Source organism: Ovis canadensis, chromosome 12 (genome assembly GCF_042477335.2).
Source record: "Ovis canadensis isolate MfBH-ARS-UI-01 breed Bighorn chromosome 12, ARS-UI_OviCan_v2, whole genome shotgun sequence".
NCBI lineage: Eukaryota > Metazoa > Chordata > Mammalia > Artiodactyla > Bovidae > Ovis > Ovis canadensis.
The window spans coordinates 17,521,562-17,535,988 of NC_091256.1; the positions used below are offsets into that span (position 1 = coordinate 17,521,562).

Below are 14,427 nucleotides of genomic sequence, written 5' to 3' on the forward strand. Positions count from 1 at the left end.
CAGTGCTAAAATGTTGGTTAAAATATTCTTTGGAAAATAGCAATGCATTTCTCTTCCACAAAACAGTTCCTGTGGCATGACTTCCTCTCCCAACTGCCTGTAGTTTAATGCCTGAGGCTAGGAATCACTCACTCCTAAACCTGTTGTTATGAAAACACCACTTTGGATCTCTAGTGTAATGCAAATATCTCTTTGGAATGTAGGTTGTTTTCCAGCCTCAGTATCATCACAGAGCTCACCCACCCAGCCAACATGAGGTTCATGCAGTTCAGAGCCAAAGACTGCTACTCTCTCGCTCTTTCAAAGCTGGAAAAGGTGAGTCGCCACATGGTCAAGTGAGTTGCATTTACCTGTTTGGATTGAAAGACTAACTTGGGAAGTTTTTACATGTAGAAAGAAATGCCATGAAATATTAAAAATAAAAATGCTATTTTGAATTCCTATGTGGGGGCTAAAATCTTAATTTATAAGTTTTTTAAAGTGTATAGTGATGGATTTGAACCAGTGATATCAGAAGTGAACATGATGGAAATATCTCATTCTGGCATTATGGATCACAAATTGAAATCATGATTTATGAAAGAACTAAATGTACCTGGAAAAAAATATATATATACATACACTCACAAATGATACCTATTATTGATAATATCATTAGTGCTATGTCAAGACATGTATATTTGGAGGTTTCAAAAATCCTTTAAATCCTAGAAAACCCATGGGCTTTGTTGAAAGTCAGTCCTCAGATGAGATAATCTGACATACAATCTGAGACAAAGTCAAGTTTATTGCTTAGGTAAGTAAGGGGACCCTGAATACTCATTGGAAGGACTGATACTGAAGCTGAAGCTCCAATATTTTGCCCACTTGATGCGAACAGCCAACTCATTGGAAAAGACCCTGATGCTGGGAAAGACTGAAGGCAGAAGAGGGCAACAGAGGATGAGATGGCATCAGAGGATGACAGGTTGGATAGCATCACTGATCCAATGAACACGTGCTCAATCGCGCAGTCATGTCCGACCCTGTGCAACCCCATGGACTGTAGCCCACCAGGCTCCTCAGTCCATGGAATTTTCTAGACAAAAATTCTGGAGTGGTTTGCCATTTCCTTCTCCAGGGGATCTTCCAGATAAACTTGGGCAAACTCTGGGAGATAGTAGGGAACAGGGAAGCCTTTCTCCAGGGGATCTTGCATGGAACTGCAGTCCATGGGATTGCAAAGAACTGGACATGACTTGGTGACTGCGCAACAAAGTAAGGGAACTGTCACCTCAGGAGAGGTTTTTTTTGTTTTGTTTTGTTTATAAATATTTATTAAAATTGAAAGGTGTTTGCACTTCTGTCCCGTGAGCATCCATCCAGCTGCTTATCAACTGCTAAGATGGGTGGTTAGTGTCATAAATGCCCTTGAAATCGTCAGGATTATCGATTATCTGCTTTTACTTAAAACTCCTTGTTCCTTGACTTGTGGTCAGCACCTCTCTTCACATTGTTATGTAAAAGGTGTCCAGAATTTGTGCGCCGAGTAAGCTATCCATGGGTAAAAATGTATGTGCTGTGTGCTAAATTGCTTCAGTCATGTCTGACTCTTTGCGACCCTATGGACTGTATGCAGCCCACCAGACTCCTCTGTCCGTGGGATTCTCCAGGCAAGAATACTGGAGTGGGTTCCACGCCTTCCTCCAGGGGATCTTCCTGACCCAGGGATGGAATGCACGTCTCTTACATCTCTTGGATTGGCAGGCCGGTTCTTTACCACTACTGCCACCTGGGAAGGCCTAAAAAACATATACCTGCAATCAAATAAACATTGGTCCTGACATGTCAAAGACTCAAAATCCACCTGAGAAGGGTGGTTTTAAAATAGCCAAAGGTGGATTTTCTCAGCACAAATCTAAAATGTGCCTGAAATCAGATAGAGCTAATTAAGACTCAAGAGAGCTTTGTAGTGGGGGAAGGAAGGTCAAAGTCTATCAAGAACTGACATTTTATTGAATGAGGGTCTTTCCAGGTGGAGACTTATTAGGATTGCAAGGATATGAGAATAATGCTAAGGGAGACAGTGGTGTTATTGCGCAGTCATGTTACGGGGACAGAAAGGCGTGGTTTTCATTGTCAGTGTCCAGGCTGTCTGTGGGGATAAACGGACTTTGCATTGAAGGTGTACTTGATGTTAGTATACTGGTAGAATTAGATATATGAGAGGAAAAAAAAAAAAGATCTGGTCTTATACATGTGAAAATGTGTCAAATCTATGCCATCTTCATTATTTGTAATAATATAAGGTAGAAGGATGGCTTATGGTTTTGTTTGTTTGTTTGTTTGTTTGGTTAGTTTTCTTTTTCACTTTATTTTGATTCCCTGTTATGCCAGGCACTGTCTTGACCCCTGTGTAGCATACAGTTGAGTGAGGGCTCTTCTGTGCTCTTGTCTGGTGATTTCCATCTTCACTGCTGGTCACATACATTATGTTAGTAGAGTCTTAGCACTGCTACTTTATAAGCACAGTGACGCTGCTATTAGAGACTGCTTCCAGATAAGGAAACTGAGTTTAAGACAGACTAAATCACTTTTTTCCCCAAGATCATATAGCTATCAATGTTGTCGAACCCAATCAGCAAGCCGGAGGTCAGTGAGTCCGAAGACACAGAAAGGTCTGAGTTTGGAGTGGAGAAAGTTTTATTGCAGGGCCATGCAGGAGAAAGGGGAGGCTCCTGCCCTAAAGACCTGAACTCTCTGATTGTTTCCTGGGAAGACTTTTCATAGGCAAAATTGGCAGGGGGACTGCAGGGTGTGTAACTCTCCTCTGATTTGTTGGAGGCTGTGTTCTGGGAATCTCAATGATCAGCCTTCTGGTTCCAACTAGCCTGGAGTCCAGGAGTTTTTGCTCAGCATGAGGTTACCATCCTCCACCAGTGTGGGGGCCTTAGTTCCTATAGATTTCAGAGATGTGGATCAGATTGTATGCACATCCCCCAAGGAGGAGCCCAGACCCGGGCCCATAGCTGTACTTTCCTTTTCTTTCCTTGTTTATTGAAGTATAGTTGATGTACAGGATGGTGATCTATACTTTTCAAAGTTTATACAAACTAGTGACTATACAAAAAAGAACACTAACAGATATGCAGAACAAACAGGTCGGTCAAGGAAGAAGGGAGGGGCGATCTACAGGGAATTAAGAGGTAGAAACAGGTATAAATAAGCTATAAGGACATATTGTATAACAAGGGAAAGACAGCCAATATTTTATAGTAACTATAAATGGATCACTACTGTTTCTTTCTGCATTATCTGACTCCCCTAATTAGTAACTGAATCTGCCCTTTAGAAATTGGGGAAGGTCTAGGAAACTGAAAAAAAAAAAAAAAAGGTAGGATCCTGCTCAGTTTCATCTGGTCAGTGCATAAGAGAAACGTAAAGCCATTAGTGTTCAGAAAACGTCCCTTGTGTCATACGCTGCCTTAACACCAAGAAGCACAGCTGAATGGCTCAGCATGCACAGACAAACCCAGGATTAGACAGCCAGTGGAGTCAATGCTGGCTTGGTGTGGCGCGGTCTCCTTCATGACATGTAAGGGAGGATCACCCCATGATGAAGCCAGACAGGTTCTGCAGTCACACCACTCACGGCTCTACTGCTGTCTAGGAATGGGACCTGGATAAAACATTTACACCGTTATAGCCCTTGGCAGGTTGTCTCTGGAAAATAGTGATGATAGCCAAATGATAGGGTCATTGCAAAGGTCACATCACACAATCTAGTCACAATATTTAGCCCAGTTTAGGCATATAATCAGTGCTCAAATAAATAGTCTCAAACGCATAATTATAAATAGTTTCAAAAGCATAATTATAAATTAGTATTGTTGACATCATTACTAATAAATATTCTATTGGTTTTGTGTTCCGTCACTAAGTCACGTCCAACTCTTTGCAACCCCATGGGGCTGCAGCACACCACACTTCCCTGTCCTTCACTATCTTCCGGAGTGTGCTCAAGCTAATGACCATTGAATCAGTGATGCCATCCAACCATCTCATCCTCTGTCACCTTCTCCTTATACCCTCAGTCTTTCCCAGCATCAGTATCTTTCCTATGTGTATTTAATTTTATACCAGTTCAGCTGATACAGTGAGGTTATAATTGTGGAAGTTATTTTCAGAATTGGTGAATCTGCGTGTCTACACTATTGTGTGTCAATTGTGTTAGGGGAAAAGAAGAACAAGATGAAATTTGACCTGTGTTGGGGAATTAATTAAAAATAAAAATTTCCTCCAACCTAAAATCCTCTTCATTAATGTAGAAAAGTTTTGTTTGAATAAGCTTTAAATCAGATTATGTATAATATGCATCTCAGAAATCCCCTAAAGAGATTATAAGGACAGAAAGACATCTCATCTGTTTATGTAGCTGGGCAGATACAGTCATTTAATTTACATACATGTTAATTGTCTTGATCCAAAGGAAAAATAAATTGTTTTCTATCTTCGCAGCAAGCAAGAAGTTACAACTTGGAGCCTGGCATCTACGCTAAACTCCCAAAGAGATAGACAGGGTACTTTATGTTCCCATTTCAAAAAGATAGTTTCAAGGCCCTCAAGACATTGCTGGGAAACAAAGCTGTGTGGAGGTCATTCACGTTTTCAAAAGTTTTGCATGTCTCTAAGAGACAAAGAAAGGATTTACAATTGCAAATTTCCTAAAAGGAAACTCTCTAGGAAAAAGAAAGGGAAGAAGACAGTTTTATTTTTTGGCATGAGGGAATTCATTTATTTCTTGAGATTTATATTTACCCTTGCATCTTTTGGGGGGCTTCCCTGAAATAACAATTGTCACAAGGCCAGAAGACAATCCATATCTTGAGTAAGAAGGTCGTGACTAAACAGTTTTACCTTAGGGTAAAAGGTTACTGAAGGAAATCCATGCATGTGCTCTGTCCCATGACCTCAGTCCTGGGAACACTGCGCCACTCCACTCATTCCTGTCTACCAGGAACTGATAAGGAACAGAGGGTTCATGAGAAACAGAAAACAGCATACAGGAGTCCTAAAGTTCCCTGACAGTTGCCTAGAAACATTTTAGGCTGCTTCCCGCATAGCTCAGTCAGTAAAGAATCCAACTTCAGTGTGACAGACCCAGGTTTGATTCCTGGGTCAGGAAGATCCCCTGGAGAAGGAAATGGCAACCCACTCCAGTATTCTTGCCTGGAGAATCCCGTGGAGAGGGGAACCTGGCAGGCTACAGTCCATGAGGGTCGCAAGAGTCAGACATGACTTAGCTACTAAACCACCACCACCACCACTATGGGTTGAATTGTGTTTCTCTGCCCCACCAAAAATGTGCTGGAGTCTTAGCCGCCACTACTTTAGAAGGTGAAATTCTCTAAAGAGAGAGTTTTACCGAGGTAAGCAAGATAAAGAAGACCTTAAGGGCCTAATCCAGAATGATTGGCATCCTTATAAAAAGTGTAAATTCAGACCAAGGGACAGATACTTGTAAATGGAAGACAGACATCCACAAGCCAAGAGGAGAGGCTTGGAACAAATCCATTACTGATTCCTCAGAAAGAACCAAAGCTGGAAACACCTTCATTTCAAACTCTCAGCTTTCATGACTGAGAGGAAATAAATTTCAGTTGTTTTGGCACTCCGTTTATGACACTTCCTTATGGCAGTGCTGACAATCTAACACATGTGCCATCACTGATAATGGTAACTATTCATTTCTAACTCGTGCTTTTATCACTGAACTGATTGGAGGAGGTCGCCATTAACCCCACCATAGAGCCACCAGAACTTACACATGATGGGGGAAACAGAATCTTGGAGGGCACAAATAAGACCTTGTGCACACCAGGACCCAGGAGAAGAGAGCAGTGACCCCACAATGGACTGACCCAGACTTGCCTGTGACTGTCCAGGAGTCTCTGGCAGAAGCCGTGGCCTGCTGCAGGGTCAGAGGCACTGCGTGCAGCATTGCCTTCATGGGACCTTTATCTTCATTACCTCCACCATAGTTTGGCCTCAAGTCAAGCAACAGGGAAGGAATACAGCCCCAAAATCAACCGAAAAATTGGAATAAAGATTTACTGAGCATGGCCCTGCCCATCAGAGCAAGACTCAGTTTCCCCCTCAGTCAGTCTCTCCCGTCAGGAAACTTCCATATGCTTCTTATCGTTATCTGTCAGAGGGCAGACAGAATGAAAACTACAATCACAGAAAACTAATCAAACTGATCACGTGGACCATAACCTTGTCTAACTCAATGAAACTATGAGCCGTGCCATGTGGGGCCATCCAAGACAAACGGGTCATGATGGAGAGTTCTGACAAAACATGGTCCACTGGAGAAGGGAATAGTAAACCACTTCAGTATTCTTGCCTTGAAAACCCACGAACAGTATGAAAAGGCAAAAAGAGGACACTGAAAGATGAACTCCCCAGGTCTGTAGGTGCCCAATATGCTACTGGAGATCAGTGAAGAAATAACTCCAGAAAGAATGAAGAGACAGAGCCAAAGCAAAAATAACACCCAGTTGCGGATGTGACTGGTGAAGGAAGTAAAGTCTGATGCTGTAAAGAGCAATACTGCATAGGAACCTGGAATGTTAGGTCCATGAATCAAGGCAAATTGGAAGTGGTCAAACAGAAGATGGCAAGTGTGAACAAGGACATTTTAGGAATCAGTGAACTAAAATGGACTGGAATGGGTGAATTTAACTCAGATGACCGTTATATCTACTACTGTGGGCAAGAATTCCTTAGAAGAAATGGAGTAGCCATGATAGTCAAGAAAAGAGTCCAAAATGCAGTACTGGGATACAGTCTCAAAAACGACAGCATGATCTCTGTTCATTCTCAAGGCAAACCATTCAATATTATAGTAATCCAAGTCTATGTCCGGATGAGGAATGCTGAAGAAGCTGAAGCTGAATGGTTCTATGAAGACCTACAAGACCTTCTAGAACTAATACCCAATAAAGATGTCCTTTTCATTATAGGGGACTGGAATGCCAATGTAGGAATTCAAGAGATACCTGGAGTAACAGGCAAATTTGGCCTTGGGGTACAAAATGAAGCAGGTCAAAGGCTAACAGAGTTTTGCCAAGAGAATGGAGAACATACTGGTCATAGCAAAGACCCTCTTCCAACAACAAAAGAAGAAACCATTAGATCACTCAGGTATGACCTAAATCAAGTTTTACAGTGGACATGGCAGATAGATTCAAGGGATTAGATCTGATAGACAGAGTGCTTGAAGAATTATGGATGGAGGTTCATGACATTGTTCAGAAGGCACTGATAAAGACCACCCCCGAGAAAAACAAATACAAATAGGCAAAATGGTTGTCTGAAGAAGTCTTACAATTAGCTGAAAAATGAAGAGAAGCTAAAGGCAAAGGAGAAAAGGAAAGATATACCGATTTCAATAGAGAGTTCCAAAGAATAGCAGGAAGAGATAAGGAAGCCTTCCTCAGTGATCAATGCAAAGAAATAGAGGGAAAGGATAGAATGGGAAACACTAGAGATCTCGTCAAGAAAATGAGAGATACCAAGGGAATACTTCATGCACAGATGGGCACAATAAACGACAGAAATGGTATGAACCTAACAGAAGCAGGACATATTAAGAAGAGGTGGCAAGAATACAAAGAACTACACAAAAAGATCTTCATGATCCAGATAACCATGAAAGTGTGATCACGCACCTAGAGCCAGACATCCTGGAAGCAAAGTCAAGTGGGCCTTAGGAAGCATCACTATGAACAAAGCTAGAGGTGATGGAATTCCAGTTGAGCTATTTCAAATCCTAAAAGATGATGCTGTGAAAGTGCTGCACTCAATATGCCAGCAAGTGTGGAAAACTCAGCAGTGGCCACAGGACTGGAAAGGTCAGTTTTCATTCCAGTCATACAAAGAATGTTCAAACTACTACACAGTTGCACTCATCTTACATGCTAACAAAGTAATGCTCAAAATTCTTCAAGCCAGGCTTCAACAGTACACGAACTGCAAACTTCCAGATGTTCAAGCTGGATTTAGAAAAGGCAGAGAAACCAGAGATCAAATTGTCAACATCCACTGGATCCTCGAAAAAGCAAGAGAGTTCCAGAAAAATATAAACTTCTATTTTATTGACTATGCCAAAGCCTTTGACTGTGTGGGTTACAGCAAACTGGACAATTTGTCAAGAGATGGGAATAGCAGACCATGTGACCTGCTCCTGAGAAATATGCGTGTAGATCAAGAAGTGACAGTTAAAACTGGACATGGCACAACAGACTGGCTCCAAATCACGAAAGGAGTATGTCAAGGCTGCATATTGTCACCCTGCTTATTTTACTTACATGCGGAATACATCATGGGAAAGGCCAGGCTATAGGAATCTCAAGCTTGAATCAAGATTGCTGGGAGAAATATCTATAGCCTCAGATATGCAGGTGACACCACCCTTATGGCAGAAAGGGAAGAAGAACTGAAGAGCCTCTTGATGAAAATGAAAGAGGAGAGTGAAAAAGTTGGCTTACAACTCATAATTCAGAAAACTAAGATCATGGGGTCCAGTCCCATCACTCCATGGCAAATAGATGGGGAAACAATGGAAACAGTGAGAAACTTAATTTTCTTAGTCTCCAAAATCATTGCAGATGGTGACTCCAGCCATGAAATTAAAAGATGTTTGGTCTTTGAAAGAAAAAATATGACCAAACTAGAAAGCACATTAAAAAGCTGAGACATTACTTTGCCTACAAAGGTCCATCTAGTCAAAGCTACATTTTTTCCAGTAGTCATGTATGCATGTGAGATTTGGACTATAAAGAAAGCTGAGTGCCAAGTTGTTGGTGCTGTTGAACTGTGGTGCTGGAGAAGACTCTTGAGAGTCCATTGGACTGAAAAGAGATCAAACCAGTCCATGGTAAAGGAAATCAGTCCTGAATATTCTTTTGAAGGTCTAATGTTGAAGCTGAAACTCCAACACTTTGGCCACCTAATACAAAGTACTGACCTACTTGAAAAGACCCTGATGCTGGGAAAGATTGAAGGCGGGAGAAGAATGGGATGACAGAGGCTGATATTGGTTGGATGGTGTCACCGACTCAATGGACATGAGTTTGAGTAAGCTCCCGGAGTTTGTAATGGACAGGGAAGCCTGGCGTGCTGTGGTCCATTGGGTTGCAAGGAGTCGGACACAACTGTGTGACTGAACTGAACTGTGCGACCCCATGAATCGCAGCACGCCAGGCCTCCCTGTCCATCACCATCTCCCGGAGTTCACTCAGACTCACGTACATCGAGTCCATGATACCATCCAGCCATCTCATCCTCAGTCGTCCCCTTCTCCTTCTGCCCCCAATCCCTCCCAGCATCAGACTCTTTTCCAATGAGTCAACTCTTCACATGAGGTGGCCAAAGTACTGGAGCTTCAGCTTTAGCATCATTCCTTCCAAAGAAATCCCAGGGTTGATCTCCTTCAGAATGGACTGGTTGGATCTCCTTGTACTCCAAGGGACTCTTAAGAGGTTTCTCCACAGTTCAAAAGCACCAACAACTTGGCACTCAGCTTTGACAGTCCAACTTCAGCCTTCTTCACAATCCAACTCTCACATCCATACATGACCACAGGAAAAACCATAGCCTTGACTAGTCGGACCTTAGTCGGCAATGTAATGTCTCTGCTTTTGAATATACTATCTAGATTGGTCATAACTTTTCTTCCAAGGAGTAAGCGTCTTTTAATTTCATGTCTGCAGTCACCATATGCAGTGATTTTGGAGCCCCTAAAAATAAAGTCTGACACTGTTTCTACTGTTTCCCCATCTATTTCCCATGAAGTGATGGGACCGGATGCCATGATCTTCGTTTTCTGAATGTTGAGCTTTAGGCCAACTTTTTCGCTCTCCTCTTTCACTTTCATCAAGGTGCTTTTTAGCTTCTCTTCACTTTCTGCCATAAGGGTGGTGTCATCTGCATATCTGAGATTATTGATATTTCTCCTGGCAATCTTGATTCCAGCTTGTGTTTCTTCCAGTCCAGCGTTTCTCATGATGTACTCTGCGTGTAAGTTAAATAAGCAGGGTGACAATATACAGCCTCGACGTACTCCTTTTCCTATTTGGAACCAGTCTGTTGTTCCATGTCCAGTTCTAACTGTTGCTTCCTGACCTGCATATAGGTTTCTCTAGAGGCAGGTCAGGTGGTCTGGTATTCCCATCTCTTTCAGAATTTTCCACAGTTGATTGTGATCCACACAATCAAAGGCTTTGGCATAGTCAATAAAGCAGAAATAGATGTTTTCCTGGAACTCTCTTGCTTTTTCGATGATCCAGAGAATGTTGGCAAGTTGATCTCTGGTTCCTCTGCCTTTTCTAAAACCAGCTTGAACATCAGGGGGTTCACGGTTCATGTATTGTTGAAGCCTGGCTTGGAGAATTTTGAGTATTAATTTACTAGCATGTGAGATGAGTGCAATTGTGCAGCAGTTTGAACATTCTTTGGCATTGCCTTTCTTTGGAATTAGAATGAAAACTGACCTTTTCCAGTCCTGTGGCCACAGCTGAGTTTTCCAAACTTGCTGGCATATTGAGTGCAGCACTTTCACAGCATCATCTTTCAGGATTTGAAACAGCTCAACTGGAATTCCATCACCTCCACTAGCTTTGTTCATAGTGATGCTTCCTAAAGCCCACTTGACTTCACATTCCAGGATGTCTGGCTCTAGATTAGTGATCACATCATCATGATTATCTGGCTCGTGAAGATCTTTTTTGTACAGTTCTTCTGTGTATTCTTGCCACCTCTTCTTAATATCTTCTGCTTCTGTTAGGTCCCTACCATTTCTGTCCTTTATTGAGCCCATCTTTGCATGAAATGTTCCCTTGGTATCTCTAATTTTCTTGAAGAGATCTCTAGTCTTTCCCATTCTGTTCTTTTCCTCTATTTCTTTACATTGATCGCTGAAGAAGGCTTTCTTATCTCTTCTTGCTATTCTTTGGAACTCTGCATTCAGATGCTTATATCTTTCCTTTTCTCCTTGGCTTTTTGCCTCGCTTCTTTTCACAGCTATTTTTAAGGCCTCCCCAGACAACCATTTTGCTTTTTTGCATTTCTTTTCCATGGGGATGGTCTTGATCCCTGTCTCCTGTACAATGTCACAAACCTCATTCCATAGTTCATCAGGCACTCTGTCTATCAGATCTAGGCCCTTAAATCTATTTCTCACTTCCAGTGTATAATCATAAGGGATTTGATTTAGGTCATACCTGAATGGTCTAGCGGTATTCCCAACTTTCTTCAATTTGAGTCTGACTTTGGTAATAAGGAGTTCATAATCTGAGCCACAGTCAGCTCCCGGTCTTGTTTTTGTTGACTGTATAGAGCTTCTCCATCTTTGGCTGCAAGGAATATAATCAATCTGATTTCGGTGTTGACCATCTGGTGATGCCCATGTGTTGAGTCTTCTCTTGTGTTGTTGGAAGAGGGTGTTTGCTATGACCAGTGCATTTTCTTGGCAAAACTCTATTAGTCTTTGCCCTGCTTCATTCCACAATCCAAGGCCAAATTTGCCTGTTACTCCAGGTGTTTCCTAACTTCCTACTTTTGCATTCCAGTCCCCTATAATGAAAAGGACATCTTTTTGGGGTGTTAGTTCTAAGTGCTGGAAAAGAGTGTTGAGAATCTCTTCAACTACAAGGAGATCAAACCAGTAAATCCTAAAGTAAATCAACCCTGAATATTCATTCGAAGGACTGATCCTGAAGCTGAAGCTCCAATGCTTTGGCCATCTGATTTGAAGAGTCAACTCGTTAGAAAAACCCTGATGCTGGTAAAGACTGAAGGCAAAAGGAGATGGGGTGACAGAGGATGAGATGATTGGATGGCATCACCAAATCTATGGACATGAGTTTGAGCAAACTCCAGGAGACAGTTAAGGACAGGGAAACCCAACATCCTGCAGTCCATGTCGTCGCAAAGAGTCAGACACGACTGAGCGACTGAACAACGTAAATGGAGCATGAGGGGTCTTAGTTCCCCGACCAGGGATTGAACTTATTCTAAACCCACTGGAAGGCAGATTCTTAACCACTAGACCACCAGGGAAGTCCCCTTTTGCTACTTTTATAACCTACGTCTTGCTTATACAAGTTAAGAAAAAAACTAAAGATTTTTAAGTTCATAAAGGCAATTTTATTAAGATTTCTAAAATCTTTTAAAGATTTTTCAGACTGGCCTGCTCATTTCTCTCAAAAACTTGACGAAATTCTGGTATGCTTAATTCCATTCATTTTTATGGCCAAAATATATCTAAAGTTCCTTCTTAAATATAATGTTTAGGTTATTTCTTTGCCTCCTCACCCCTATCTCTCATATCTTTTCAAAACTCCTTTGAGGTTATTGAGACAATAGTGTTGGACTTTGTTGTTCAATCACTATTTTTTCAGTTGTATATTCTATTACCATAGGCATCCATAAACACACGCTTTATAAATATTGGAGGCTCTTATCTCTGACTCCCTATTTAGTCTGTGCACTAAATTGCTTCAGTCGTGTCCAACTGTTTGGGAACTTTTGGACTGTAGCCCACCAGGCTCTTCAGTCCACAGGGTTCTCCAGGCAAGAATACTCGAGGGGGTTGCCATGTCCTCCCTCAGGGGATCTTCCCGACCCAGGGATGGAATCCAGGTCTTTTACATCTGCTGCATCAGCAGGAGGGTTCTTCACCACTAGCACCACCTGGGAGCTTGAGGTTAGTTCTTGCCTGAGCTGCTGTGTTTCTTCTAACATCCGACTGACTATAGCAAGTAGTGTTCACACATCAATATTAATTAGATCGAGATTCTCCTGGACCAGGTCTGGGAGTGGCACACAGAGTCTACTCAGATGCCGTTGGCTGGAACTCAATCCTGTGACCACACCTAACTTCAGGGAAGACTGAGAAAGGTAGTCCAACCATGTGCCCAAGAAGAATTGGGCAATGAGTTTTGGTGGACAGTCAGTATTCTTGGTCATATGTGATATATCACCCTTACTTTCCTCAAATTTGTAAACCCAATCTAAACATTCTTGAACATCATGCTTTAGCTTGCTTTTTTAATCTGATTTTCTCTCATTGTTGCTGTTTTTATTGTTGTTGTTGTTCATTTGTTTGTTTCACATTATCTTGCTGGTCCTGGATATTCACATGGCCTCACTGATATTATTTATCCAATAATAGAGTCCTCCCTCAGGGTCCGTGGGGAATGGGTTTCAGTCCCCTCCCTTCCCACTCTTCAGCAGGACCAAAATCTGAGGATGCTCAAGTCCCTTATGTGAAATGATTTAGTTTCTGCATATAGCTATGTACCCACATCCTCCTGTGTATTTTTAATAATCTGATTACTTATAACATCTAATATTATACAGTGTAAATTCCATGTAACTAATCATGCCTATATAATGAAACTTTGATAGAAACGCTGAAGAATGAGGTTTAGAGAGCCTCCTGACTGGTGAACATATTGATGTGCCAGGAGGGTGGTGCCCTCAGACTCCATGGAGACAGAAGCTCCTATGCTTACGGCTCTTCCAGACTTGCCCAGTGTGCCTTTTCGTCTACTGTTCATTTGCATTCTTTATATTCAAATGATAGTCCTTAAACATAGCACTTCTGTGAGCTCTGTGAGCCTTCTGGAAAGTTCCTGAGATTGTGGGAGTTGTGGGAGACTCCAGATTTCCGTCTCTGCTTGGCTCCCACACCGTGTTTCTGATGCCTGCTGCACCAGCTTTGCTGAACGGACAGGAGGTGCTCAGTATACGTACTAAGCACGCCTGTCAAGAGGTCTTGATTTGGATGATAAACTAACCTATCATTCTATTTCTAAGGTGAGGACCATGTGTATCTTAGTGCAGGAGGGTAGTAACTGCCTTGAAGACCTTGTATTTTTCTTTAAGATAAGGAATGGGGTCTCCCACACCCCAAACTCCTTCAGCATGAACTTGCCTTGGGTTGACTCAAAGGTGTTAGGGGATGTGGGCCTGAGGTTGAGTCCTCATAAGCAAGATGAACCCATGGAGTGTCCAGAAAATGCAACCCCTCTCAGCTGGCAGTGAGACTGGAACAGACGTGTATGTGTGTGTTTATGCACATGCACTTGTCTGTGTGCATGTGAGTGTGTGGGGGTGTGGGAGGAACCTACTCTTTCCAGTAAGAAAAAAGTGGAAATGCAAAGAAATGCTCTTTATTACTGGAACTGCCTCCTTCTTGTGTGCAATATGAAGAAGAAGTAAAAGAAAGAGAGATTGATTTAAAGCCACTGACGACTCAGGGTCCTCTGTCACTTCAGTTCCTAAGTACACACTTCAGTGAGAAGGTCTAATAAGAACCCTGTTCTGGAAGAGATACAAATTCAGAGCTGCTAGGCCACCCCTGAGACTCTTTCCTAGGAA

The 14,427-nt window shown here is 42.1% G+C and overlaps 1 protein-coding gene across 5 annotated transcripts in view; it reads left to right on the forward strand.

Annotated features, from left to right (window-relative positions):
• The window catches only part of KCNT2 (potassium sodium-activated channel subfamily T member 2), a 445,066-nt gene that overhangs the window by 378,702 nt on the left and 51,937 nt on the right, over positions 1 to 14,427 (forward strand). For all 5 annotated transcript variants that reach the window (XR_011247634.1, XM_069545283.1, XM_069545284.1 and 2 more), the window contains one exon: positions 204 to 315. Coding sequence is in view for 4 of the 5 variants with exons in the window: in XM_069545283.1 (XP_069401384.1) it covers positions 204 to 315 (112 nt within the window). In the remaining variant the exon portion in view is untranslated. The remainder of the gene's footprint in view (positions 1 to 203; positions 316 to 14,427) is intronic.